Below are 26105 nucleotides of genomic sequence, written 5' to 3' on the forward strand. Positions count from 1 at the left end.
GGGTTACTAAATTTACTTTACTTAATATCTTGCCAGTGTTCGGGCCATTTCGTGAATCTCTCATTGCCTTCTAACCAAGTTTCTGAAAAATAAAATCAAGCCAATTCGCTCAGGTTTCAAACGTTTTCAAACGGTAATTAACAATCATTATTGCAGTTTTAAATTTGACCAGATCCAAAAATGTCAATGCACGTGACTTTAAAAACAGTGTGTTCCCTGTACCCCACATTGTGTACTGTCCTGACTGCTCTCCTGCTCTTTCTATGAATTGAAAATTAAAGACAGATATAGGTGGAATATTTAAGGGGCCTACTGGGCACAGACCCTGTACAGAGGTTCCCAGTTAAAAAGTGCCCCTTCAGGCGTTCACCTGTGTGTGTGTGTGTGTGCCAGATGAACCTGTAGCAAAAGTCACACCACACCTCCACCTGCTGTCCGTGTTCACACAGGGAGATCCCGCCCCCTTTGCCCGAGCTCAAATCCTATTGGCCGGCGGGATGAGTGAGTGATGCCAGTGTGGAGCACCTGGTAGTCAGTCAGCGACGGGGCTCTCAGTGGAGCTTCGTTCAGGGAACTGACTACACAGCAATGCGGACGAATAAGGGCATAAACGAGGGGAATTGTCCGGTTTTCACTCACAACCCGGCGGATTGGGGCTTTGCTTGGTCGTAAGGCATGATTTAACAGGACTTCGCCTCCAAAAACCGCAAAGAAAAGGACATTAAGTGGCTTGGGAGCAGCTCCGGGGCGGATATTTTCCCGACACAACCCTTACCCACATTCGTATTCCCAGCAGCCCCTGTCGGCTGGAATAGTCAGCTAAAAATGATTGCTTGAATATTTTTATACTGTCTTGTAGCGTTTTTTCTGCCAGCACCGCTTCCCATTTTTTACAGACTCGCTATGGTGGACTCTCCCAACACGAGGAAGACTTTTGTGGTCCCAGACATTAAGCCATTGGATTTGTATGACTGTACTAAAGCAAAAATATGCGCAAGTGTCGGATGGCTACTGGCAAAGTCTTACGGCAGTGCAGGTAGGTTTGAGTTCAGGCTGCGGGCCTGGTGAGTTGTAATGCCATTTAGTAAGGTCGCATGCAGACCACCATCCTTTTGTTGACCGGCTGTATATTTGGATTTTTCTCAGCAGGGTTGCGACAAGCACATGCATGTAGGTAAACTACAGTGTGTGTATAGCTCAGCGATTTTCAGCACAAAGAGCAGCATATGAAAGGGGGGGGGCATGCACGGTTTTTGTCACTCTGACACATGTCATTTGTTCTCCCTCAGTGTGTGGTCACATTTTTATATGTGTGTGTGTGTGTCAGAGAAACGGGCCTCCTCCCTAGGCCTTATCACGCTAACCCATTTTGTCGCCAGGCTTCATGCACAAATTGCAGGCTGCTGGGTATGTTTTTAATCCGGTTACACAGACACAGCACATGGGGCGTAGATGGTTTCCAGTATCATTCTAACAGCCCCCAGTAGCACCAAATGAGCACCAGTTTCCTCTGCAATTCATAACCAGGATAAAATAACTGCATGGAAATGACTCATTGTTCACTGAGTGAAAAGACTGAAATCCTTGAGCAGTTTGACGGGGGGGGTTTCTTCCACTATCCTCAAACCTCAAGAGGCGCTTGTGAGAACCCATCCAGCCACCATGATGCAAAAACACACCCACCTAAGAAGATAATTTTGTCATACGAATCATAAGACATGGTTTTGCCTAAGGTTTTGTCTAAGAACAGCGTCAGCTCCTGACCCTGAGGTGATAGCAAGTCTCTTTGTTTTTGAGTCCTATCTGGTAAAGATTAGATCTCACGAAGAGGACAGTGAAACAGTCCTGTTTGAGAGAGGCGTGCCCCTTTTCTTCTCATTTTAACTTTATTTCACCAGAAGAGCACACATAATAGTCTGAAAGGGCACTGTTTTGTCCAACTAATCTTAAACACATACTCATTCCTGGGATGTGGATGTAAATAAATGCTCATTTGGAGGTTAATGGTTAAGGTTTGAATCACACACTCAGTTTTGGCTTTACTCTTTTTGACTTGTGTGTTTCACAATCCCAGGCAGGTCTTGGATCCAGGACTGGAGGCTGCTGCAGCTTCTGTGTGCTGCTGTTTAGCACCACTCAACCACGCCCTCCGGTCAAAGTCACTCTCCATGCAAAGATACAGGAAGGACCACGACTGTGTCCATGTGTAGTTTTGTCTTAATCACCCGTACTGCAAAGTCAAGATGACATCATCACGTTTTCCCATAAACTCAGCTGGGCAGAATAACAGATAGCACAGCAGGAGCCAGACCGGGTCATCTGGTCCTCCGGCTCCTCCAGGTCAATTAACCTAATGATAACAATAGGCGACGTTTTTAATCTCTGAGTCTTTGCAATGCAAAATGGACTTTCACATAGACAGTAGCTTCTATGGGAGCCTGTAAGGGCCTAATGATGTAAAAAAAAATGTCAATCAAAAAGGATCTCTTGCTCTATATAGGTTACCCTAAAATGAGTCCATGTGCAATCATGATAATCCGAAAGCTGCTTACAGGCTTGGACTGGAATACCTATGTTACTGTAGCACCAAAATGTTTAAGGCTAGAAGCGAGGAAAACCAGTTCACAAAATACTGTTTTAAACAAAGTCCATACAAATTGTGACCCTCGTCTTCACTACAACCAAACCCATATAGTATAATTAATCTCCAAAAAAAGGCAAATAAACAGCCGTGCCTAACCTTAACAGTTTCTCCAAATGCCAAAGAACAGAGCTTCTGTGATTATTTTTCCTGTCTCCTATAGCTTAACACTGAAACATCCTTTATGAGAGGAAAGGAGAGCATGCCATCTCCACAGTTCCTTGCTCTAGTAATAGGCGGCACACAATGTGGGTGTTGCCTATAGACTCTGTTTGATCCGCCTGGTAACATTATGTTTGGAGTTTCATAATAATATTAAGAACCAGCATGAAACCTCATTACATGCTTTAATATACTGTAATTGGTTAGTGTCGTTTACCACCAGTGTTTGTTTTGTTTGTTTGTTTGTTGTCACAGGGAGGATACACACTTTTTTTTTTTTTTTTTTTTTTTTTACTTCCTTTAACATCGCGAGGTAGGGCATTTGGCCTTGGAAGAGGTCTGCCCCCTCCCCACCATTTGTAGTTCATATATGTTGTAGATACAATTTTACTCTTCTTGGCACATAAATGGTTATTCGTATTTTGCACATTCACAACCTCGATTCCAAAGAAGTTAGGACGCTGTGTAAGGTATTCATATGAAATATAGATCAGACATCGGTATTAACTCAATAAATCAGTGCAGATTTATTAACTCAGTACATCCACACTGATAAAGAAATAGAAAAGTACTATCAGTAGTAATTTATTGTAGTAGTTATACGTGAAGAGGCCATTGGTTGCACACACAGTCTTTAAAGCTTGAAGATTTTTTGAGCACCTGCTTGAGAATCCTGAGAAAGAAACTCTGCGCCTTACATAGCATCCCAACTTTTTTGGAATCTGGGTTTGTAAGGCTATATGTATGTAAAGACTTTTGGCAGATATTTGGCAGATTATTGCGAGACAATGTCTTAGGCTCTTTTGTAAACCCTGGACATGCAATTTAAGAATATATGTTTTCCATCTAGCAGAATTAAAAGTGGTTAGGCGAGGATGTCTCAAGATGATTAATGATCAGCTCTTGTCTTTGAGACAGATGACTTCATGGATCACTTAAGAATGACTCGTACCTTTTGCATTTAAATGAGACCAGAAAGTCTTGATTCACCAGTTTGTACGCTTTAGTAAGGTGTTCATGTAAACTGACATGTTTATAAGGATGATATGATGGGTGACAAATTAAAGGAAACACCATGACGTGTGTTAGTATGGAGTCAGGGCACCTGGAGCCTCCAGAACAGCTTCAGTGCACCTTGCCAAGTCTGTGGAACTCTGTTGGAGGGATGAGCACTATTCGACCACAAGATATTCCCTCATTTATATATTTATATTATTTATATATGTACCTGAGTACAGCAGATAGAAAGAAAAGCAAACATAGCAAGATATAATAAAAGGAAACCATCAGAGACAGACGTCAGTAATATGAAGATGAAAGTTTATATAACTTAGTCTTATGGAGATGGTGGTGGACGGAGTTGTCTCACACGTTGCTCCAGAATCTTCCATAGGTGTTTAACTGGGTTGAGATCAGGTGTCTGAGAAGGGTGTAGCATTTTATTCACGTCATTTTCATATTCACCAAACTGTTCAGTGAGCCCTGGAATGCAGAAGTATCTGGATTTAATGTGCTTCTCCTCTTTTATTCAGGTTTTTACCTTTTAAATTGTCCTCCCATATGCATAAGCAAATTCGTTTGTTTGTTGTTCTCGTTAACACTACTTATATAATTTCTGCTTGTTTGTAAATCATAGTCACATTACCTGTTATGGTCATCAGTCTCTTTGGTATCCTCGCCTATATTTTTTTGCTTCTCAGAGTGAAACTTTACCGCCTTGTACCCGCATTCTTTCAAAACATGAGTTTCTTTAGCAAATTAGCTCCACGTAGCTACAAAGCTGCTTGGATCACGCTGAGATCCTGTTGGAATGATTACTCATCCTCTCCCAATCTTTGTTACTATGGTGAGTCAACAAGGGACAAGGACCTGAGGAGGATGTTGCCTTGTTCTTTCTGTTTACTCAATAGGTAGGAAGTCATATTGGCATACTGTCTGAAACTCTTCCAGACTTGGGTAAAACCCTTGATACAGATACTGATTTGTACAGTGTATCAGTGTATTTTAAGATAATGTGATACTTTGCCGTAAGAGAAGCATTTGCTGCACCACACAAGGAGGTCAGAGGTCAGAATAAGCTTTGAAAGGCGAATACTTACCAAGACGAATGCATCCTGCACACGTTGTCACTTTGTCATCCGAGGTTGTCCTGTTAGTCTCCCAAGCACCCATAATGTAATTGCTTTCTCTGTCTATAGGATGTGCTCCTGTGTACACTGGACCTTTAATGCAATTTAAAGCTACTGTTGCTGATGTAATACAAGAGCACTGTCTGTGATGATGTGTTACAGGATACACAGGGCTGTTAGGGATGGCATATGTATGGTAAGTGCACCTTTGAATGTATAAGGAGAAGAGAGACGCCTGATGTGTAGAGCTTAAAGTATGCTTTGTTCCTCTGAGCACATAATGTCATACGTTGGTTCATTAATGAAACACAGGGTTGCAACTGTATGAGATTTTCATGGTACGATAGCAGTCTCAGAAAATACTGCAGTTTCACGTTATCACAGTATTACAGAAAGAAAGTATTATCAGTCAGAATGACCCATAAAGGAATGAAAACGAAGTTGAAACTGAAACCATTTTTTTTACTCAAAGTATGTGTAAAAAGTCTCCCCTTAGAAAATAACCAAAGTAAAGGGATTCATTGTCCAGCTGCACTTTTTATTCCAAATCGCAGATGAACAAATGTACACAGTATGACAACCGCCAACTTTTATATCACAGTATACCTTGAAACCAGTACATTGCTGTAACTCCACAAACACATAAGCATTTTTAAGGGTATTCTATGCAGGATTTTCCTAAAATACAATGTACAGACTCATTGTACAGACCTCATTTTATTTTGCTGTGTTCGGGGTGTTCCTGGGCACAGCGTGCAGGAGAGGTCGGGACTTTATAAAAAGGTAGTGACCAGGTACCAGACTTTAAGCAGCATGTATCCAAGAGGAAGCAGAAATCACGGACACAGCACTGAGAAAATGCAAATAGAGCGAGGAGAAACACTAAGTTGGCTGTTAATTTCTCTACTGATACTGTTTACAGACAGTAGTTGACAATTCCTGCACAGTATACCTTTGAACTGCATGCATGTATATGTATATTTTTCAGCTTCAGCCATTCACCAAGGGAATGGTACAGTTGCAGCTGCAGTTGCAAGTTTATTGAGGATTTTGTACATTTTACAAGCCAATATACCTACAAATTATTTTACAGCCATTTCTTGAGATCTGATTTAAAACTCCTCAACTACTAATAGGTAGGCAGGTACAGATTTGTACTCATTCTTTTGGGAAATGTGCACCTTAATTTGCACGATTATTTTGTCTGCGGGGAGAAGGTTTAATTTTGAGAAATGCAAAATTGTATGTTTTACAGCTGGCTGATGAAATATTCTGATATTGGGCAGGGTTATTATTACCTTTGCCAAGGAGGTTATGTTTCCACTTCAGTTCAAAGAAGAACCCATTAAGTTTCAGAGCGGATCTAAGTCACGGGGAGGATACACAAACTATTTTTCCCTCTGCCAAGGACATTTGGCCTTGGTAGAGGCCTGAGCTCTCTTAGTTCCCTTTTAGTTGTAAACAAATAATACAGTCTTAACATGTAGACAGGTCCAGTGACAATCTCCTACAATCCGGGACGTCTAAGCTGTGGTGTTTATGTTGGCATTAGCATTTCACTTTGAACTAGTGGTCACATGTAGGGCAGGGTTTTAACATAGCCCCCCTCACCACTGCTAGATTTTGGGGCAACCACACAGTACCTGCTTTGTTCTAAAAATGAGAGTGGATAATCATCTGTGTTTGATCCTTCCCACCACATGATGAGGATGTTTATAGCCCCACAGCCAACAGTCTTATCAAAACACATGAATGCTGAGTTATTCATTTGTAAAATGTTCTCCAGAAGTGGCATAATAAGAAAATAAATGTCACCAATGGATTTTTAACCGATATCTGAGCTCTTCTTAATTATTTCATCTGTGTTGAGTTGTTCCAGTTAGCAGCCTGACAGTTCAAATCAAATCCAGCAGATTTTGCAAACCGCTGTGCCACGTTATTAACAGTGAGAACCACTTAATGTGCACTGTTACTGTGACAACCTTCTTGAAATGCAATGCTGATTGTTCCACTTAAATGTGAAGTGAGAAGGGGTGCGTGGTTGGGGTCTTGTCGAACCTTTTTTTACCCAAAGGAGCCAGCTTGGTTTAAACTGTGGCTGATTTCAACCAGCGTTTGTTTGGATGTATTGTCGCTGCTCTCTGTCTGTTGATTACTGTCAGACACGTGTGGTCATGTCTATGACATGACCAGCACGCCGGCTAAATCAGTCAATGAAGTAGAAGGACACATGGCTCCTGTTATCAGCAGGCGATCAAGCAATGCAGGTCAGGACAGAGAGGAGCTAACACAGCTCAACTGACTGCAGCCATAATGGCAAGCTGCACCGGTTCCACTGTACATTTCAATAGCTAATGCAGTTTAGCATAACTAAATATTGTGTGTATGAGCTCATTACTGAAATGCCGCTGTGCTCTTTCTTGGCTGTTTTTGTGTAATAATAGTGCAGCGCTACTGCAGAGAAATTGGCAGGCTACATCCACACTAATATGTTTTCATTTTAAAACATGTAACTATTGTTTCGTTCATGCTGAGAGTTCACACTACTCTGGTGTTTTGGAACCTCAAAACCCAAGACCTTTGAAATACTGCTGACCCCATTTTAGTTTGAAAACTCCAGGGTGCATTTCAGTCTGGATGTGTGGAAGCAGAGAGATTTAAAATGATGTTGCAGACACCCATATTCACTTCCCAGTTGGGTCTTGTCGGTCACAACATATCAAGCCAAAACACTAAAGCTAGGCCTTCATACCTTTTGTGAGTTCATCCTTCTTGTGAAGGTAGCGCCAATCTTCTTATTGTCATGGCTTCCTCCAGTGATGGATAATGCTCCTGGTACCACTCTGATATGTCACTGTCATAGCTTTGCAACGACTCCCAATAGAGTGTCGAAGTCACGCCCCTTCCGCTAGAGCTCATGGGACCTTAAATCGGAAAAAATATGAATGGCAGTGAATGGGGAGAGCAGTATTATCTCTTGGTCCCGTTTGAGTTGCGACATGAAATCTAAATATGTTGTTAATGAATTTAATACATACATTTTAAGGTCAAGAAAGTCATACTTTGTGGTAAAACTGTTGAGATATAAGCTTTTTAATTAGAAAGACTCAAGAGTACAAAGGAGGAGGTCGCGTATGTGACGTCATAGCTTTCGCTTGCTTTCTGCAGCTTGGCCTCCCCGCTGAAATTCCACTGTTTTATGGTTAATCGATTTATGATTGAAGATATCTGTGTGTTTTGTGCCAGGTTGCAGTCACTCCAAGCTGCTGGAAGCGAGCCAAGGCTATGACGCCACATACGCGACCGCCTCCAGTGTAGTTTTTCTAATTACGTTTTTTTTTTCAAAAGCTTATATCTCAACAGTTTTACCACAAAGTATGACTTTCTTGACCTTAAAATTTATGTTTTAAATTCATTAACGACATATTTGGATTTCATGTCACAACTCAAACGGGACCAAAAGATAATATTTCTCTCCTCATTCACTGCCATTCATATTTTTTCCGATCTAAGATCCCATGAGCTTCACTGGAAGGGGCGTGACTTCGGCACTCTATGTGCTCTGCTTCTTTGACCGCCTTATACTTATGTTGCTTTCATGAACACTTCCCCCTCTTCGTTGGTCCAAGCAAAGAAAACTCTGGTCTTACTTTTTGCCTTCTCTGTAATATTGTCTGTAACTAAGCAACCAACTACATAGTAGACTGTCTGCCTTCTGTCTACATCGTTAAGTGCCCAGTGCGCGTGAATGGTCATGCGGTCATATAGACGGAGACTATTTCTTAAACAGTGCTAAAACGCTTGTGTTTACAGAGACTGTTTTCGTTTTAAAACCCTGTTTCAAAATGAACATTTTTTAGCGTAGATGTGGTCTGTTTATTGTCTTCTTGTAACAACTCAACAACAGCTCTCGTGAGATGGCAGAATGTGACTCCTTCTTGAGTGAGACTTGGTTTGACACAGTAACAAACAGATCAGATCAAACAAAAGGTAAAGAAAAATGCTTTATTTCTCTGTTGTGACACTTTCCATAATGTTATCAGACATTTACGATGACAATCTGAAGCTGTCAGCGCAACAACAAGCACTTTTTGACGCTGCGCTTTGGCCCATAGGATTACTTTGCAGCCTGTTTGCAGCTGCTGGGTGCAGCACTCTTGCTCAATACTTCACCAATTTTTAACAAATGCTGTTTCCGTTAGTCACATAGACACAAAACATGAGAAAATAGGGTCCAGGTTGAAAATACTAAGTCTCTTGGTTAAAATCTCCAGAGTGTGCTTGCTCGAACCTCTTTACTTTACATGAAATAAAGCCCAAGCAAAAAGGAATGTGATCTCTCCATAACGTTGGCATCAATAGACCTCCAGGGAAGTATTTAGATTAAAAACACAAGCTTGTGTGTTTGCATAAACTGGAGCAACAGTCGCTCTGTCACTCTCACAGGTTATAGGGTCAGTGCTTATCTGCTGTTGAGTAAGAAGGCAAAAGTCAAAAGTTTATTAACATGTTATTAGCACAGGTGAGTGAAGCAGGGAGATCACTCCTAACTTAAGGGTTAACTGGTCAACCTTTTTATTACCTCCTATTCCCTTTAGGTTTTTAACTAGTTGTGTGCTCTATTCTGTAATTGGTGCTATTTTTGTGCAGGTACACAGTTTTGGAAGTTTGCACTGGGTTTGTTTCTGTGACATGTGACACAAAGTCATCATTCATGGTGAGACTGTCTCATATGGAAATCATGCTCATATCGATCTCTCACATCTCGCTGAGTTGTGGCATTTGCATCCTGCTTTGCCTTCTGGGCAAGTTTTTTTTTTTTAACACGTCATCGTGGGAAGACTTTTTTTTTTTTCTTTTACATGTATTATGTAAATACGCTGAGCTATGGTCAAAGGTGTACATTTTGGTGGGTGTGTCTCAGTGTTTACAGCAGTAAAGTAAGCATTGTTGTTCTGGCACACGGGAGCATATTTACAACAAAACGCACCATGTGGCGTGACTGACAATATTGTCTGACATCTATAGTCATCGTGGAGTGAGAGTGAGAGCGAACAGGGCATTGTCTGACCTCTGAAGCTGGGCGTTTTGTTTTGTTGTCTGCTGTCAGTGGATCCATTACATGACGTTATAATGATACAGCAACACAGTGACACCTCCCTTGTAATAACCCCTTTGTTTCTCTGTTAGGCTTAGTCTAAGGCACTCATAAGTTTCTCTGCTCTCTTTTCAGCCAGACTGCTGGTATTTCAGCACGACAACTTTTTTCCCAAAGGCCCTTTAACGCTTATTCCAGTGTGTTTGCACAGAGACACACGCTATTGAGTTTGCTGCTGGTTTAGTCTGGATGCAGGAAAACCAGTTTCACAGAGGGTGTGTCTAGCATTTGTTTTTTTAGAATAATGTTTGCTGCGATCTTAAAGACCAGCTTGAACAGATTCTTTAAAAAATTTCAGCTAGTCATTCGTAGTGAGTGCAGCACACTGCCTCGATACTTGTCTGAGTTGAGACAGAATTTGAGTTTTTTACTTTGCTTTTGTAGGGTTCAGCAATAAGGATTGCCCAATTGCCTGGAGCAGGTAAAATGCCATGTTGGACTAGTAAATGTAGCAACTCACTTGCTCAATTGGGCAAGCGGAACGAAAAAAAATTTCATCACATAGTTTTTTTATGGAGTTTAACATGGACTGTAACAGTCTGGCACTCACGAGAAAATGGCGGTGGGTAAAGACTAGGGCAGCCCCTGACTAAGAATTTTCCTAGTTGAACAGTAGTCGTCATTTAGGGCCATTAGTTGACTAGTCGCCCATATGTTTATAATATTAATTTAATTATTATTATTATTATTTATTTTTTTAAAGATATTTTTTTGGCTTCAGCCGCAGCAGCTTTGTACATGGGGTGCCCGCTCTATCCACTAAGCCACCGACACCCCAATGTTAATTTAATTATTAAATGATATATTTTGGGCAGGGCAACACAATGGTTTGAGTTGAAGGTGTAAGAAAGAATAGTATCAGTAGCATTGTTAACACTGTGCTACATTACAGAGAAATACAAAACTGTACTAATGAACCTTCATTAATATAGGCCTATATTTTATCTACCAGTGCACGTCACACACTGAGCGAGCCACCTGTTAATGACGCTGTCGGCAAAGCAGTAATGATTGTGCTAAGTGGCTAATGGGCATGTAGCTACTTACATGTTTCAGATGATACGTCATGTTTGTAGTCGACGAATGAAGATGAATTTACATATCACCTAGGGTTCGTCCTTCACCTTCTCAAAATGATCCCACACTTTGGATTTCCTGCCCGACATGTTATTAACTAGCCTGTGGAATAACCTCAGGTACCAGCCCTCGAAATTAGGGGCCGTACACATGCTGTATCTTTAACCGCTTGGAAAATGCGAAGTCGGGCTCTTGGCACTACTCTTGTGCTTTTTTTGTGCCAGCTTTTAAGAGCGCTGCAGCAGGTTGCTTAACAAGCACCGTATAGCCTATTTACCTGAAATCCTGAGTGCAGAGCTGATCTTCTTCCAGCTGCTGTTTATAAGTGTGTAGGCCTATCGTCTGTGGGACAGGTGTAAAGCTCTGGGTAGCCCTGCACTAAAATGATCAACTTTTCCGTATTTATCAAACTGAATATTTACAGAAGAAAGTAAAGATATCTGTTGGCTCTGATTCGTTTGTAACATGACTCCTGTCTGACTGCTGAGCGTGGCCATTTCCTGTGTCAGTCCTTTCAAATTAAATTCCCACATGGTGCAGTCATAAAGGTTTTGATTTATTTTGACAAGGTGCAGCTTGCTATAGTTTCACCTTTGCAGCCCTAGTAAAGACAAAGTTTGTGAGCTATGCAAGCCAACATTTCAGTTATCCTTGTAACAGGAGTTCAGTCAGGTGGTGTTAAATTCTAACTATGTTTTGGCAGATCAAGTGGGATTGGTTGATAACCATTAATAAATAAGACAATTTGTACAGGGGTAAGTCAACATTAACTTTGACCCTCTGACCCACTTACCAGGCCAGGAAAGTGGAAACCCCCCCCAAACATTAGCACTGAAGCCTCTTCGTAGTTTTGAGGCTGCAGGCTTTAATCAGGTTGCTTATTTCTGCTTGTGAGATTTCCTTCATCTTTGCGGAGATCTGTAAGAGCAATTTTCACTGAAGCTTTGCACAAAAATTAAGCAAAGGCTTTAAAAAGAGTGAAGGAACGAGGGACGGAGCATCTTGTAATCTGCAGATGTGAACCTCTGAGCTCTGCATGCCCCACTGACCTTGATGCTTGCTCCGTTCTACTCACTCACATGATTACAGCTCTAGGGTATGCACCAGTTGTCTTAATCTGCCACCAAACCTGGCACGCTGCAGGTTTCCACGCCAGCGACAGTAAAACACACACAAGATGATCTCTGACTGAAGAACGGGCCAAGATTAAAACATATGGAACTTCATTCTATTTATACATCTACACATTAGCGCTTTGTGTTGGCAAGAATCTGGCTTCATGATACATAGCGCGATATAGGGGTTATGATTTAGTATATTACGATGTATTGTGATTCTGTATTTTTTCTAAATCTAATAACAGTATAAAGAGCACACCACTGTATGCTTTAAAAAAGTGTACTTTTGTATACACTCAGAACAGTGGGATCTGCATTTGTATTTATCACAGCCCTCGTATCATCCAACATCATCATAGCACTCCTTTTTGTGCAGTCTGAGAAAAGGAATTAACATATGCCTATATCAGTAAAAATATTAAATAAATGTGCTTGCGGGATTCTTTAAGTAAACAGATTGAGAAAAAAAAAATCTAAACAGTTAAATATCGTTACAGTGTTTTTGAAAATAGATACAGGATCACAAATCATCATAGCAAACAGTTCTCAAGTAGCACCACTGCTCCAGGAACTTATCAAACTGTGTTTGTATGTCTTTGTCCCTTGGCAGAAAACGTCCCTGTAGACCTGCGCGACCCCTTCTACTGTGACCAGTATGAGCAGGAGCACCTTAAACCGCCAGTCACGCGCCTCCTGCAGTCCTCGGAGCTCTACTGCCGGACCTACAGCCTGTTACTGGGGGTCACCGGAGCCGAGGCACAGCCCAAAGATAATGTCGCCCTGCTGCAGCTCCTCACTCAGAGAGGCATAGTCTCCAAAGACCAGGACAAACCAGTAACTGATGCTGACCTCCGGCATAAACCCATCAAAATGGTAACGTTATGGTTCGGCTATGGGAACAGTAAACACTTAGGTGTTGACGCCACACTAGTCTGGCAGTCAGTGTTGTTGGTAGTGGCCTGAGAGGATTGTTTCAAAGAAATGTCAGAACTGTTGTTTGAGTAGAAACCGCTTCCTGTTTCTCTGTCGCCCCAAGGAGTGAAAGTCTCCTCCCATGGAACCAGATGCTCTGCTATCCGGGAGTCTGTAGCAAAAGAGGTCGAGTGGGCTTGGTTGTTGATATAGGGGCTTGTTTATGCTTTGATTCTAGGGATTAAAGGACATCAAAAAGACCCCCACTCATTCAATCCTGCCCCTACCCCCTCCTCACACTGCCCCTAGCTGATCCCAGAGGATGAGTGGATCCAGCTGCTAGGACGAGGGCAGTCATGGTGACTCAAGGGATGACTACTTTAATTCCAGGGTGTGAGGAGGAGGGAGAGTCTAGATTCAATAGACGTTCAGATCAGAACAATAGCTAAACAGTTCTCGTGAAACTTAAGATTCTGTGTTGAGAGAATACTCTGGGCTGGTTCAGTGAGTTAAATCAAGAGAAACTGGTTTGTCCTCTTAGCCCTTGACAATGGATCTCTCTCTCTCTGTAGTACACACTCAATACAGCCCTAAATTCTCCAGTCTGAAAAGCAACAGATAACTGAGTTTATTTTCAAATTAGGAATGATGATAGACTGCAAGAGGAGGGACACTTTTAGGTTTGATGGAACATTTAAGTCACTGTAACTCAATTTTGAAGCATTCCTGTAAAAGCTCCCTCTATATAGGTTATTATCTTCCTCAAAAAGTGGTATCCAACTGCATTTCCCTGGCTACACGGGATCATGCACATACACAGGTGGTTTTTTTTTTTTTTTTAAGGCTAAGTAGGGAGTCTCCAGGGATCTGTACGGAGAGTGTTGTTGTTCGGTGAAAGCTGTTTGCTCCACTGCTGCTGTGTACTGGCCACTGCAGCAGATGCAGCACTGCTGGTGCTGCTGGGATGATTATCACTGTTGTATGCTTGAAAAGGTGTGCATGCATCTGTGACATTTTCTAAACTAATTAGTGTGGACATTGTGTGAACATGTGCAGTAGAGTCTGGTGTTATGAGAATTTGGATGTTGGTTTGTAAAGTTGTAGTATAGCAATATCTAGTTTTGTAAATACTGGTAGAGTTGTACTTTGGAAGCAGTGAGAGTGGTTGTTTAAAGATAAAGATGAAAGACACAGCACAGGAAGAAAGCTGTGGACAGTGACGGTTCCTTTCAAGGGGATTTCCTTTCTATTTGTTTTTAGCTAGTGTTGTGCCTTATGCTGTACTTTTCCCTTTTTCCACGAGGCATAATCTGATGTTTACAGGCTCAAAATAGTCAGTTTGTTGCCCTTTTTCCAAAAAGACATTATTCCTACCGAGCTGTTAACATGGCTAATAAAAAACATTAGCCATGCAGCCATGCATACTCCAATTAACGTGCTCTAACATGTCGTTTATCATGTAAAAATATAGAGAATTGGAACAGCTAAAGCAGCTTGTCATTTTGCTTCTTTGCGTGAAAATATATATATTTTCAGAGTTACCTACCAATGACGGACTTCTTGTTCCATGCAAACACAGCCTCCCTCTTTCCTTCCTTCAGCCACCCTCTTGAAAGGGTCAGCGTTGTGATATTTGTGCTTATCCAAAAACCTGTTGATATCCAAGTCTTTTGTAGTGTGCAAAAATAGCCGCAATTTTCCAACTGACCAAAAACATGGGCACTTCTGCATGCATTTCCTCACCATCCTTGTGAACTGTTGGCGAGTTGGTTTGTGTACAACGTCCATGACAACCCACAGCGCCGCATGTAAACAGATAAGAGGCCATGTGTTGCGAACTGCAGTAAAAACCCCAACCCAGACACATTTTCTGAATGTGCTGCATACATGTCTAAATAATGCCCAAATAAACCCAAATAAAACCAGCATATTCCACATGTCTTAATTGGAAAATGCTAAATTTGGAAAAAAGGCCAAATTTGGAATATTTAAACGGAAAATACATCATGAATCAAATTCAGAATAATAGTGGAATATTAGTGTGCATGTAAGTCTCAGTATGTATTTCAATCACTGGCCATCCATTTATGTAATTTTCAGTGCTGTTGTATTTATGGTGCATTGGTTTAGTTTTTTTTTTTTTTTTTAAATCTACAGCCTAAAGCATGTCACATGCACCCTCCTTTTGCACTGAATGTGATAACATATGGTCCTTCTACCAGGGGTCTGCACGGGACTGTAGACAGAACTGCATACCTGATTGCTCATGAAGGATTTCTGACAATGATCCACATGCACTGTCAGATGTGTCATATCACACCAAAAGTCCAACAAGGCATTCAGTGGCAAGAAAACACAAGCATAAAAGACTAAAAATGTGTAGTTAAGTAATAATGACTGCATCATCATCACTACAGCACCAGCAATAATGGCTTAATGACACAGTAGGCCTCTTTCATGCATGGTGTTGCGTTAATTTGTTTATGTGCATGAATTTGTCTGCTTGTGTGCACCTCAGTGCAGTGATGCTTCCAGGTCAGACCATGCACCGTCTCAGCTGTAAATCCAAACCATTAAACTCTTATTTTTGGCTGTTACTGTTAATGCTGCATTTGCTGTTTGCTGCTTTGGACTGTGAGCCTTCCAGTCGCTGCTTGGCTGCTCTCTAAGCTTGTCTGTCGCTGACTGGCAGCGTAGCTACAGTGTGGCAAGCAAAGAAAGTGGGTCATGCTGCAGCAGCATTAGAAGGATGGAGCATCAATGTGGGTCTTGGCCAGTAAACAGCTTTGGAGCAGCAGCAATCTGCTGCAGCACTGCTGTATATTAAAGCTCCACATATCCATGGCAAACAAGACGATAACATATAGTGCATGTACATCAAAGTATGTTGAGTCATGCCTGTCGCCGCCAGTCAATATATGTCAAGCAATACACTGTTCATGTAGTTTTAGATACACCACATGTATTACATTTTTGTTGCTGGTAATTGTGAAATTTGGCTCATGTACAAATCCATGGATGCAGGTTTACTCTAACACATTAAGATCCTGGTACTGACTGGGGTTGCTGCACCAGCATCAGTAAGAGAATGCCAGTGGCCTACTCTCTATAAAACTACACAGTCGGCGCTATGATCAAAGTAGGGCAAAACCAGACACATCATAGCTCACCTAACACACATAATATCGCTCTACAGTAATCATTCTCCTCATCAGATTGTACGCTTATGCTATAGGGTGAAGAAGCTTCAGCTGTCTGTCCCCACTTCTAGACCTTGAAATTCCTTAGTTAATAGTTACAGTCAAAAATATTCAGGAAGAACATTTGAGCTGTGTGATGGAAATGTTGGTACATTGACTTGGTTAATGCAACAGATAGATAAGTACTGATGATTTGTAAAGCAGTAAGCAGGAGTTTTTTGTTCAGAAAAAGTCAGAAATCTACTTGCTCAAAGGCAGTTTTTCCTTGCCCCATTAGAAATTGTTGTATTTAATAGCGGTTATCAATTAATAACAAAGACTGAAGTTAATTGTCATGTTTAAATTTATTTAAGTAAATGAGTCAGAACAAGGACACAGTGTGTCATGGATGCGAAGCTACAAACATTCTTGTATACTAAAAATGCAAAAATGCTATGACACTCCTCCTTCTCCTCAGAGACATACTCTAACACCACACAACTAAACTCCTGTTTCCCGGGGTATTGAAATGCTTGCTTGCGTTTCTGCTAAAAAACTTTGTCTTTACCCACCGCCATTTTCTCACTAGTGCCTGATTGCTGCACATGTGCAACTCTCAACAAAAATGAGAAGGAAGCAAGATGGCTCACTCTTTTGCTACTTCCATCACCAGCTCTGGAAAAAAACTACATATTTAATTCTTTTTTACCACTTGAGTTGCTAGACTTACTTGCCTGATGTGGCATTTTACTAGCCCCGGTCCTTATTGTTGAACCCTGGTAAGTCAATAGCACTGCTTCTGCAACCTAAGCACCAGTATCTTTACAGGCTAGTGTTATCACGAAAAGGAAAGCTTTGTAGTGGCACATCCTTAGGGCTCAGCGATGGAGCTTCCGGCTGCCTCCATCCCCTACTTGCGGAGTGTGTGCGTGTGTGTATGTGCCCTACTGGTAACTGTCCTTCTGGTGGTGGCCCAGCCCAGATTAGAGATAATCTGCCATGCAGACTGAACGTCATCATCCACGATTGGATGACACGCCAGAGATGACCACTTACTCACCATGCATCTAACATGTCTTACAACATCCAAGTCATTTCTTACATTTCCTGTTGGCTGAGACAGCAGTATAATTATAGTTTTCCATTTCTGAAGTACTGATATTGATAACACTAGATATGTGTTAAAGCATTTGTTCCCACAGTGACAAAGTAAGTCATGTAGCCATAATGCAGCTAACCCTCTTCCCGGTCCCCTGTTGGTTTTGGATAGGCACTGACACTTTGTCTTAAATCATACTGCTGTGTTGGCAGGTTTCTGGTCAAGTGAGCATAAGTCAGGAGCTTAGTTGAAAACAGAAGTGGCAGACTATCAGAAACGCTAACCATCATCTTACACCATTTGTTTCGCTTTGGGCCTTCGCTGATGAGAACTTCATGTGGAGTTGTAATTAAATGTATCTACTGTATGTTAAATGTGTTTGGTGTAAAGCTGTTCTAGACTGGATTTCTTTGCAAAAGCATACAGTTCTGATACATATCAGTGTTCATATAACCGTGAGCTTTGAGAGCACCTCCTGTCTAAATCCCCAGCTGGGCCCCAGACCTGCCTGATCCCCATGTTTGTCTCCCCCTCAGTACGCACCAGGCAGGGGTGGGGGGTGGGGTTAAGTCATATTTCAGACGTAATCAGATTTTGCCCTCATCATAATCTCACTTAATGATCCACAAGATGCCTTTGCCTTCTTTGTTTGACTCAGTTGTTGACGCGGTTATGCAAGCAGATTTGCCAAATAGAGCCATAAAGATTTTGAGTTGATGGGGTTAATTGATGGGTATTAATTTTTCCCCTCTCTCTGTTACATCAGTTTGAGGGGTGCTAACTGTTTGCTGGCCGGATGTTTCCGAGCAGAGAGCCGGTGCTAAGCCAGGGGCACGGAGCGGAGCTGTGGTCAGGCTTGTGTTGAGATGCATTGTGGGTCAGCTGGTTGGTTGTTATGGTGATCTGGCAGGCTCTGTGCTGGGTGTACATGAGTTGCTCCTCTCTCCCCTCTCATTAGGGAGACTTGTGATTTAGCTTAGCGAGCTCTCCTGGGTCTGCGATGGGAAATCCACTAGCAACCCCCCTTCTTCCCCTTTCATTCTGCACTTTTTATCATGAATCACTCTCTGCTCTCTCCTCCTGAATAACTACTGTACAGCGTGACAACAGGGTTGGCCACTTTCACTAGGTCTGTCATTCTTTCTTGTTGATTTCCTCTTTTCCTCTCCGTCATCCTGTCTCCTTTCACACTCTTAACAGTAGCTCCAACCCATGATTACACTTTGTGGCTCAATGCAAAAGTATGTGACTACCTTAAATCACTCTGAGTGTTTAAAACAGCTACTGACACGATTTAGCAGCTGTCTGGGTTTTGTTTTGTTTTTGTTTTGTTTTTAGGCCTCAAAGATCTGTGAACATAAATGGTTATCTATTTTACATTATTTGAGTATTTTTTCAGTATTGATATGCAACATTGACATACACTCAATGGTGGCTTTATGCTGATAAATCTAATGCAATTCAGTAACAGCCCAGCCATAATTTCTACCTTTACAGACATAATAATGTTTAGTTTGAACACTGTCACAGAGGTGAAAGTTATAGGGCTGTACCAAACCCAGAATTAAGTCAGCTGAATTGCATTTAAATATTCAACTATTTGTTCCTTTTTTCCCAGTTTGAGAGTTTGAATGGGTTCGGCAGGACATTCAGGGTGGATGCAATGTTCATGTAATATGATCAACAAGCCAAGTTTGCCCACTGAGCTACTGCGTGCAAGACACTAGATACTGAGCAAAAGCTGGAGACTACATTGTATTAAGTTGCTGCGAGCTGTAAACTCACATTTTCTAAGCAGAGGGCAGAAGATAATGATATCTCAAAGCCTGAGTGGGCAAAGCCTCTCTTTCTCAGAGCAGCTTCTGCCGTCTCAATCAGACTTACCCTGGGTCTGGGTCTGCAGCTGCCTGTACTAAGATGTAGTGTGAAAGTGGGGTGCCTTTGCTCAGCAGTTAAGTCTGTGGACTGAAATGTCCCGAGAAGTACACTTCACACTGAATGACACACAAAAAAACGACTGCTCGACTTCAGTCTCAGTCAACTGTGGGGTCTCCACCTAATTATTCGAACTTTTGACCTTCGAGGGTCGGAGGTAATCAGTAGTTTTACGTGTTTTTTGTACTTTTTATTGAGGCTGTAGTTGAACATGACTGCATTACGTTGAGAAGAAGTGTTTCTATTGTATTAGAAATGATTTTAATATAATGCAATCCAGTACAACACCGCCACTAACAAGACCTCAGTTATAAGTATATCGTTGACCACTTTATTTATTTATTTTTAAAGTGGTTAGGTTACTTTGTAAAGGCAGAATATGCTGCAGAGCTGTTGCATTAAATTGTGTACATGTACCTAAAAAAGCGGCCAGGAAATGTCAATATGTGGCAAATGCATGCAAAAAAAAAACTTAAAAAAAAATCAAATAGATATTGAATACAAAGAGATGTGTTTTGTCTGTTTGCATCAGACAAAACAGTAACTTAGATTTAGTCAGAATTGTTATTTTGGACTGTAGAGTTCTGTAAAATTATACAATACATACATAAAATCAATTTAAGTTATTATATGATCTCATGAAAGTTGTACCTAGCCCTGCTGTGTTTTCATTACTAATACTGCTCTGAATTAGGGCTGGGCAAAATACCGATGTTACATCAATATGGTGATATGAGACTAGATATCATCTTAGATTTTGGATATTGTAACATCAACAGTGTTGTCTTTTCCTGGTTTTAGAGGCTGCATTACAGTAAAAGGATGTAATTTTCTGGACTTTTTGAACTGTTGTATTTTACAAGTTTACCCACTAGTCATTATTTCCACATTACTGAAGATTATTTATTAAAAACTCTCAAGCGCCATTATTCAACCCTACAGTGTCATCACAATATTGATATTGAGGTATTTGGTCAAAAATATATAAGATATTTGATTCTCTCCATATCACCCAGCCCTACTCTGAGCCAGTCAGATTATGGCTAACTCTGAGAGGCCCTAGTCCTTACAGTGGGCCTTTTGTCCCCTACTGTACTGCAAACATTTCCACTTAACAGATAAGTCATGTCACAGACACACAAGCAGCAGCCCTAGTCTTGGCAACAGCGTTGGAAGGGCAGGCCAGTCGGGGCCAAAAGGCTCCCGGTGACTGACTGCAGCACATCCACAGAGCTCGGCCCAATGCTATCTGACAAGCCTTTGCTGGCATAGCCCGCCCTGCCCGCCCCAGCACTGGGTCTGCCCAGGTCAGCACTTTACATCAGGGTTGAGTAGGCAGACATGCAGACAGGGCTCATGCACGCAGCTGGACTGCCACCAGCCCCCATCTGGGGCAACGTAAGAGGTTAGAGGAAAAATGTCTGGCCTCTGAAGTGGAATTTGTAAGTAGTTAAAGGGAACAGGCACTGATTTGCACAGATTAGGCTCAAAACTGAAGGTTGGCGATTGAAGGAGTGGCCCCATGACAGGAATGTGTTGTTTGTGACCTGCTTGTCTTCTCTGTTGGCCAGAACTGATAATTATAACAAGGAGCTTGTTGGCATTGGCCAATAGTGAGGAGAGAGGGGCCCCAGTTCTGCTGTTGGATGGCAACTAAAAGTGGTACAGGAGACAAAAATAGAAGGATCATACATTAAATATAATGACTATATACAGGGGAAGATTTGATTATAGAATAACCTCACAGACTAATTATTTTCCCCTCTGGGCTTCCTAGCCCTGCAGACTTTGTTAATGAGCTATGATCCCGCTGAGACTTTCAAAAACCAGAAATGACGTTGTTTACTAGCTACTGTGATAATCTGAATAATGGTGAAAAATTGGAGTGCTTGATCGTGAATGAATCCCAAGACTTAATTTATTTGCCAGTTGTCTGTATGAATTAAATGCACTTAATATGGAGGTTAGACATGTAAAGTACTGTTGGTTGTTTTCCCGTGGCACAAACCGAACACAGCTTCTAATGAGGTAACAGGTTTATAGAGTTAAAGCGCTCGCTCTAACTGAGCTGATAATGTTGGGGGTGCATTTTAATGGGCTCTCGCCTTTTAGAAAAAGCTCTTAAATGGTCTCTCAAGTACACTTATGTCTGTTGGATATACATGCTTAGGAATTTCAACTATGTGGATTAACAGATTTATTGTTTTGATTGTATTTGTGTGAGAAAAAAAAAAAAACATGTTGATTAGATTTTCTATCCATCGTATTGTCTGAGGAAAACACAATAATACACCAAAACTGCAGTAGCTCCATGAAGCACCTGTCTTCTCACAGAGAAAGCTGTTCATTGTTGTGCTTCCTGGTGATCTAGTTACAGCACCTCATTTTATGCTGTAGTCTTTTGCACATGAGTCATACAGCAATATTTCACTGCACCAAAGGGAAGCGAAGCTTGCTGACGAGAAAGCAAATAAAGGTAAAGCAGCTGAGGAATGACAGTCCTGGGACACACACGTTATCATACTTCAGGCCCATTGCTTATTTAATGATTTAATGATTGTACAAACAGAGGTCCAAAGTTCACCCACGTCTACTAATGTGTGTGTTTGCCCACTGAAAACTCTTGTCAGTGTTTCTGCTGACTCACAGCTGGCTTCTGGTGACCTCTAGAGGAATCTGCTGGTAGAAAATGGAAGCGCTGCAGCAGTTGGAGGTGATCTCCGCTCTATAGGGAGCCGTGCCCTGTTAGAGCACTAAAATGTCAGCGTCCAGCATTATTGTGTTAGCTGTGATTGAGTGATGCTGTCTGGGCTCTCTGGTCTTTGCCGTAAATGGTCCTGCATCTGACAGTTCCTCTTCCTTCTCCCATGTGATTGGTGCAGAGCGCTCACCTGGCAGTGATAGATGCCCTGATGGCCGTGGGAGCCATGGAGACGGTGACTGCGGTGAAGACATGTGGTTCTGCTGAGCTCCTGGGAGGAGTCTCCAGCTGGGAGGATGCTCTCCTTCATTGGGTTAATGGGGTAAGGAGCAAGCCAGAGAGAAACGATGCATGTTTAAAGCACACATACTTGTTCAGACTTTTATCTTACTCTCTATCTTTTATCAAAGATCTGTGTTGTAGATGTCTGTTTAGCTACAGAAATATAGATGCTGTAGTAAGTGAGGAAAGTTTATTTAAGTCAGTAATAAAATTGTTAAAAAATAAGAGCAAAAGAAACTGTAAAAAGAACCAAAGCATAAGCAACACCAACCTTAAATACAAATGCTAGACAACATGAGGTGAGACAAAGGCCAGTTTGAATTAGTCATTAGTCTTTAGCTGCTTTTTGGAAACATTAACAGAGACTGCAGAGTGTATGTCTACAAGAAGAGTGTTCCACAGTGTCAGAGCCACCACGTCAAAGTCACAGTCACCTTTGGTTTTAAATTGAAGGTGAGGTACGACCAGTAAGCCTTGGCCCTGTTTTGGAAAGCGGGTTGTACAAACTAAGACTAATCCTGAATTCTAAGTTAATGAACCACAAGATGCTAATTCAGAGTTGTTGGTTACAGAGCAGCTGATCGCTTTGTTCAGTCAACTTTAAGTATGTTCACTTTGAGTAATGCTCCTCAGTGTTTTATTCAGTGTTGTCCATCAATTGATCATTCAGGCTACAGCCCACATTACATTTTAAATACAGTTGTTCAGATTTAATCTGATGGGGATAAAACACAGGGGGCAGCAACTGAAGATGGAAAATATAGTTGACTATAAAAAAAAGGATCAAATACGAGACAAGTTGTGAAGTTCACAATCTGATTGAGTGATAATGTGGTTGCTGATTTGCACTTGAAAAGGTGTAGTTGAAATAAAGTAGACATCTGTTTGGATCTTTGGCTCCACAGAATTCAGTGGCTTTATTTCAGCTACTACTAATGTAGTACATTTAAAAATTGTCACTGAAATCCTGTTAAAATACGAAGCCTATTTAAAAAGAATAAGATAATTATTCATTGATCTTATGTGTGTAAAGCTTGATACTGATTTTTACAATTCAAACTGAGGTTGCACATTATGCGCAATAATGTGTAGGTCTGTGATCTATGTGTGTTAACCATTTTGTTCTCTCGGCATGCTCCCAGTTAAACCAGAAGTTAAGAGAGCGTACTGAAGGAGCCCAGAGTGACACATCTCAGGCCATCACAGAACCCCAACCTGTTCAACCGTCTGTGAGTATCACATTACACATCCAGCATATTTCTATTCTATCTCTTGTCACATATCATTTTGTCCGGACACATGTGATAATCTGTGCAGGATTATGCACTCAGTGCTATAAAAAAAAGCGCCCAAAATGCTGTGTTTTAAGCTCATATTGTTGGTTTTGCTGCACTTGTAGGCTTTTACCCACCCATACTCTACAAGCACCGCCAGTGTTGGTTGACACAGTAAAACTGGAAGGGTAGCGTCATTGCTTTGTCAACAAGGTTGTCTTGTCATTTCAAGAGAGTACCGTCATCACAAAACCCTTTCTCTAGTTTGTCTAGTTCTTCCACTGCAGGCTTAATACCTCTCCTTGTGCTCCTGTTTTCCATTTCCTTGTCTTTCTCTATTTCCTGTCCCTCCTCCTTTCCGACAGTGTCCCACTCGCTGGTACTGGAAACTTGTTCCTGTAAGTTCCCTCCTTTCCTCTGCTCCCTCCCCCTGCCCCTCCATCCCTCCAGTGTCTTCATCAAATTTATCAGCAGTTATCTGATGGTCAGGTGTGTTTTGATTTCGCCGTATGCTGGTGTGAGAATGCTAATGTGCATCACATCCTAATCTGCATTAAAGTGCACGTCACAGCATAAATGTCAACAGGGCGGGGCAGGACCGGGGCACTGTGTTTGTTGACAAACGAGTGGTGCATGAATCACAATCTGTACTCAAACAGGCCTTGAAACTGCCATGTTCGACCGGTTCCTCTGGTCCTCTGTGCCACTGAGGTGTGTGTTTGTGTGTGAATGGCTGTGGGGGTTAACAGAGACAAGCTTTAGTCAGATGGTCCCTGCAGACAGTGAGCTGTTTGTATAGACACAGTAACTGTACCTGAAACAATTTTTTCTCTCTTGCCTCCTGAGACTCACTTGTCCCACTTTTTCCTGACAAAACCTTCCTTCTCTTTGTGCTCTGATTGAGTCACTCACTCTGCATCTGCCATTTCTTCACCAGCACTCTCTTGTACACATTAGCATGGCCTTTATTTGTTCTCTTCTCTTACACTCATACTGGAAATCTTTTTATAATCTTTCTATTATGTGTCAGAGTGCATATAGACTTCAGAGTCTCCACTCATGTTTGGAAAACCCTGACTTTGTTGATGGTTTTAATATTAACCAATCCATCGAATACTTTGTATACAACCCCGATTCCAAAAAATGGTTAGACGCCATGTTAAACATTCATAAAAACAGAATGCAGTGATCTGCAAATCATTTTGGACATACAGTGGAGGAAAATTCTTTTCATTAAACATATTTCCAGTGCAGCTATTCACATGAAATTTAGACCAGACATTGGTGTCAACTCAAAAAAAACTACACAGATAAAATGATGATGGGAAAAAAGTTCTGAACATGCTACAAAAATCAATTTAATCTTGGAGAAGCCTTTGTTTGTAATGCAAGCTCCAAGATGCTTCCTGTATAAAGAAACTAATCTCTCATGGTGTTCAGATGGGATTTTCACCCATTATGCCACACAGGAAGTCTTTAAGTCTTAAAGATTTTGCTGGGCCCTCCTTTGAATCTTAAGAAAGAATTTCACTCGTAAAACTTTAACAGTTATTTTCCTCAGCACCCAAATACTGAGTCTTGTTAAAGAAAGTTTTTAGCATGTGTTGCAGGCATCAAACTCAGAATTACAGCATATTTACAAAAAACAGTAAAGTTAATCAGTTTGAACATTAAATAAATATTAAATATCTTGTGTTTGTGCTGTTTTTAATTTAATTGAGGTCAAAAAGGATTTGCAAATAAATGCATTCTGTTTTCATTTACAATATACACAGCGTCCCTTCTTTTTTGGACCTAGGGTTGCATAAACATTAACAAAAAGACCAAAGGTCACATTTCAGTATTTGACTGTCCTGTTTGTTTGTTTGTTTTGTTCAGCTCCGCTACAGGAAGGATAAAATACAGTCCAAACACACGCCTATTTTTCCAGTGGTGAATGAAGTCAAAGACCTGTCCACTGGTTGTGCTGTTGCTGCAGTCATACATTATTATTGCCCTGGCCTGCTAAGACTTGAAGGTACCAACAGATGTTGTAACCACAAACATGTTTTTAGTTGCTAACGTGTTTACATCAATATAACTCTTTTTTTCCACTTCTCTCTGTAAGATGTTTGTATGAAGGAGTCCATGTCTGTAGCAGACAGCCTTTACAACCTGCAGTTCATCCATGAATTCTGTGACAGCTGTCTGAAGAGCTGCTGTCACTTGGCGCTGGAGGACATGCTCTACACACCACAGGAGCTTCAGGTACCTACATTCACACTCCTGGGGCTGTATTTACAAACATTCTGCGTATACTCTCAGAGAGCTGCTCACTTAGCATAAAACCTCCTAGCAAAGAGTCCTAGCTCATGAGTGAATTAGGAAAGTAAGGGAGGGACAAGGAAGTGACAGAAACTTTAACCTTAATGAGGAGGTGTGATTGACCCCGTTGCTAC

At 41.4% G+C, this 26105-nt stretch overlaps 1 protein-coding gene across 3 annotated transcripts in view; it reads left to right on the top strand.

Annotated features, from left to right (window-relative positions):
- Positions 1-528: 528 nt before the first annotated feature.
- Positions 529-26105, top strand: part of camsap3 (calmodulin regulated spectrin-associated protein family, member 3) — a 35649-nt gene continuing 10072 nt past the window's right edge. For 2 of the 3 annotated variants that reach the window (XM_049561795.1, XM_049561797.1), the window contains exons 1-7: positions 529-1036; positions 12896-13158; positions 22293-22433; positions 23536-23622; positions 24033-24065; positions 25546-25684; positions 25775-25914. In XM_049561795.1, coding sequence (XP_049417752.1) covers positions 904-1036; positions 12896-13158; positions 22293-22433; positions 23536-23622; positions 24033-24065; positions 25546-25684; positions 25775-25914 — 936 coding nt within the window. In that variant the 5' untranslated portion in view covers positions 529-903. The remainder of the gene's footprint in view (positions 1037-12895; positions 13159-22292; positions 22434-23535; positions 23623-24032; positions 24066-25545; positions 25685-25774; positions 25915-26105) is intronic. The other variant, XM_049561796.1, reaches the window with a different exon arrangement.

This window comes from Epinephelus fuscoguttatus, linkage group LG19 (assembly GCF_011397635.1).
Source record: "Epinephelus fuscoguttatus linkage group LG19, E.fuscoguttatus.final_Chr_v1".
Taxonomy (NCBI): Eukaryota; Metazoa; Chordata; class Actinopteri; order Perciformes; family Serranidae; genus Epinephelus; species Epinephelus fuscoguttatus.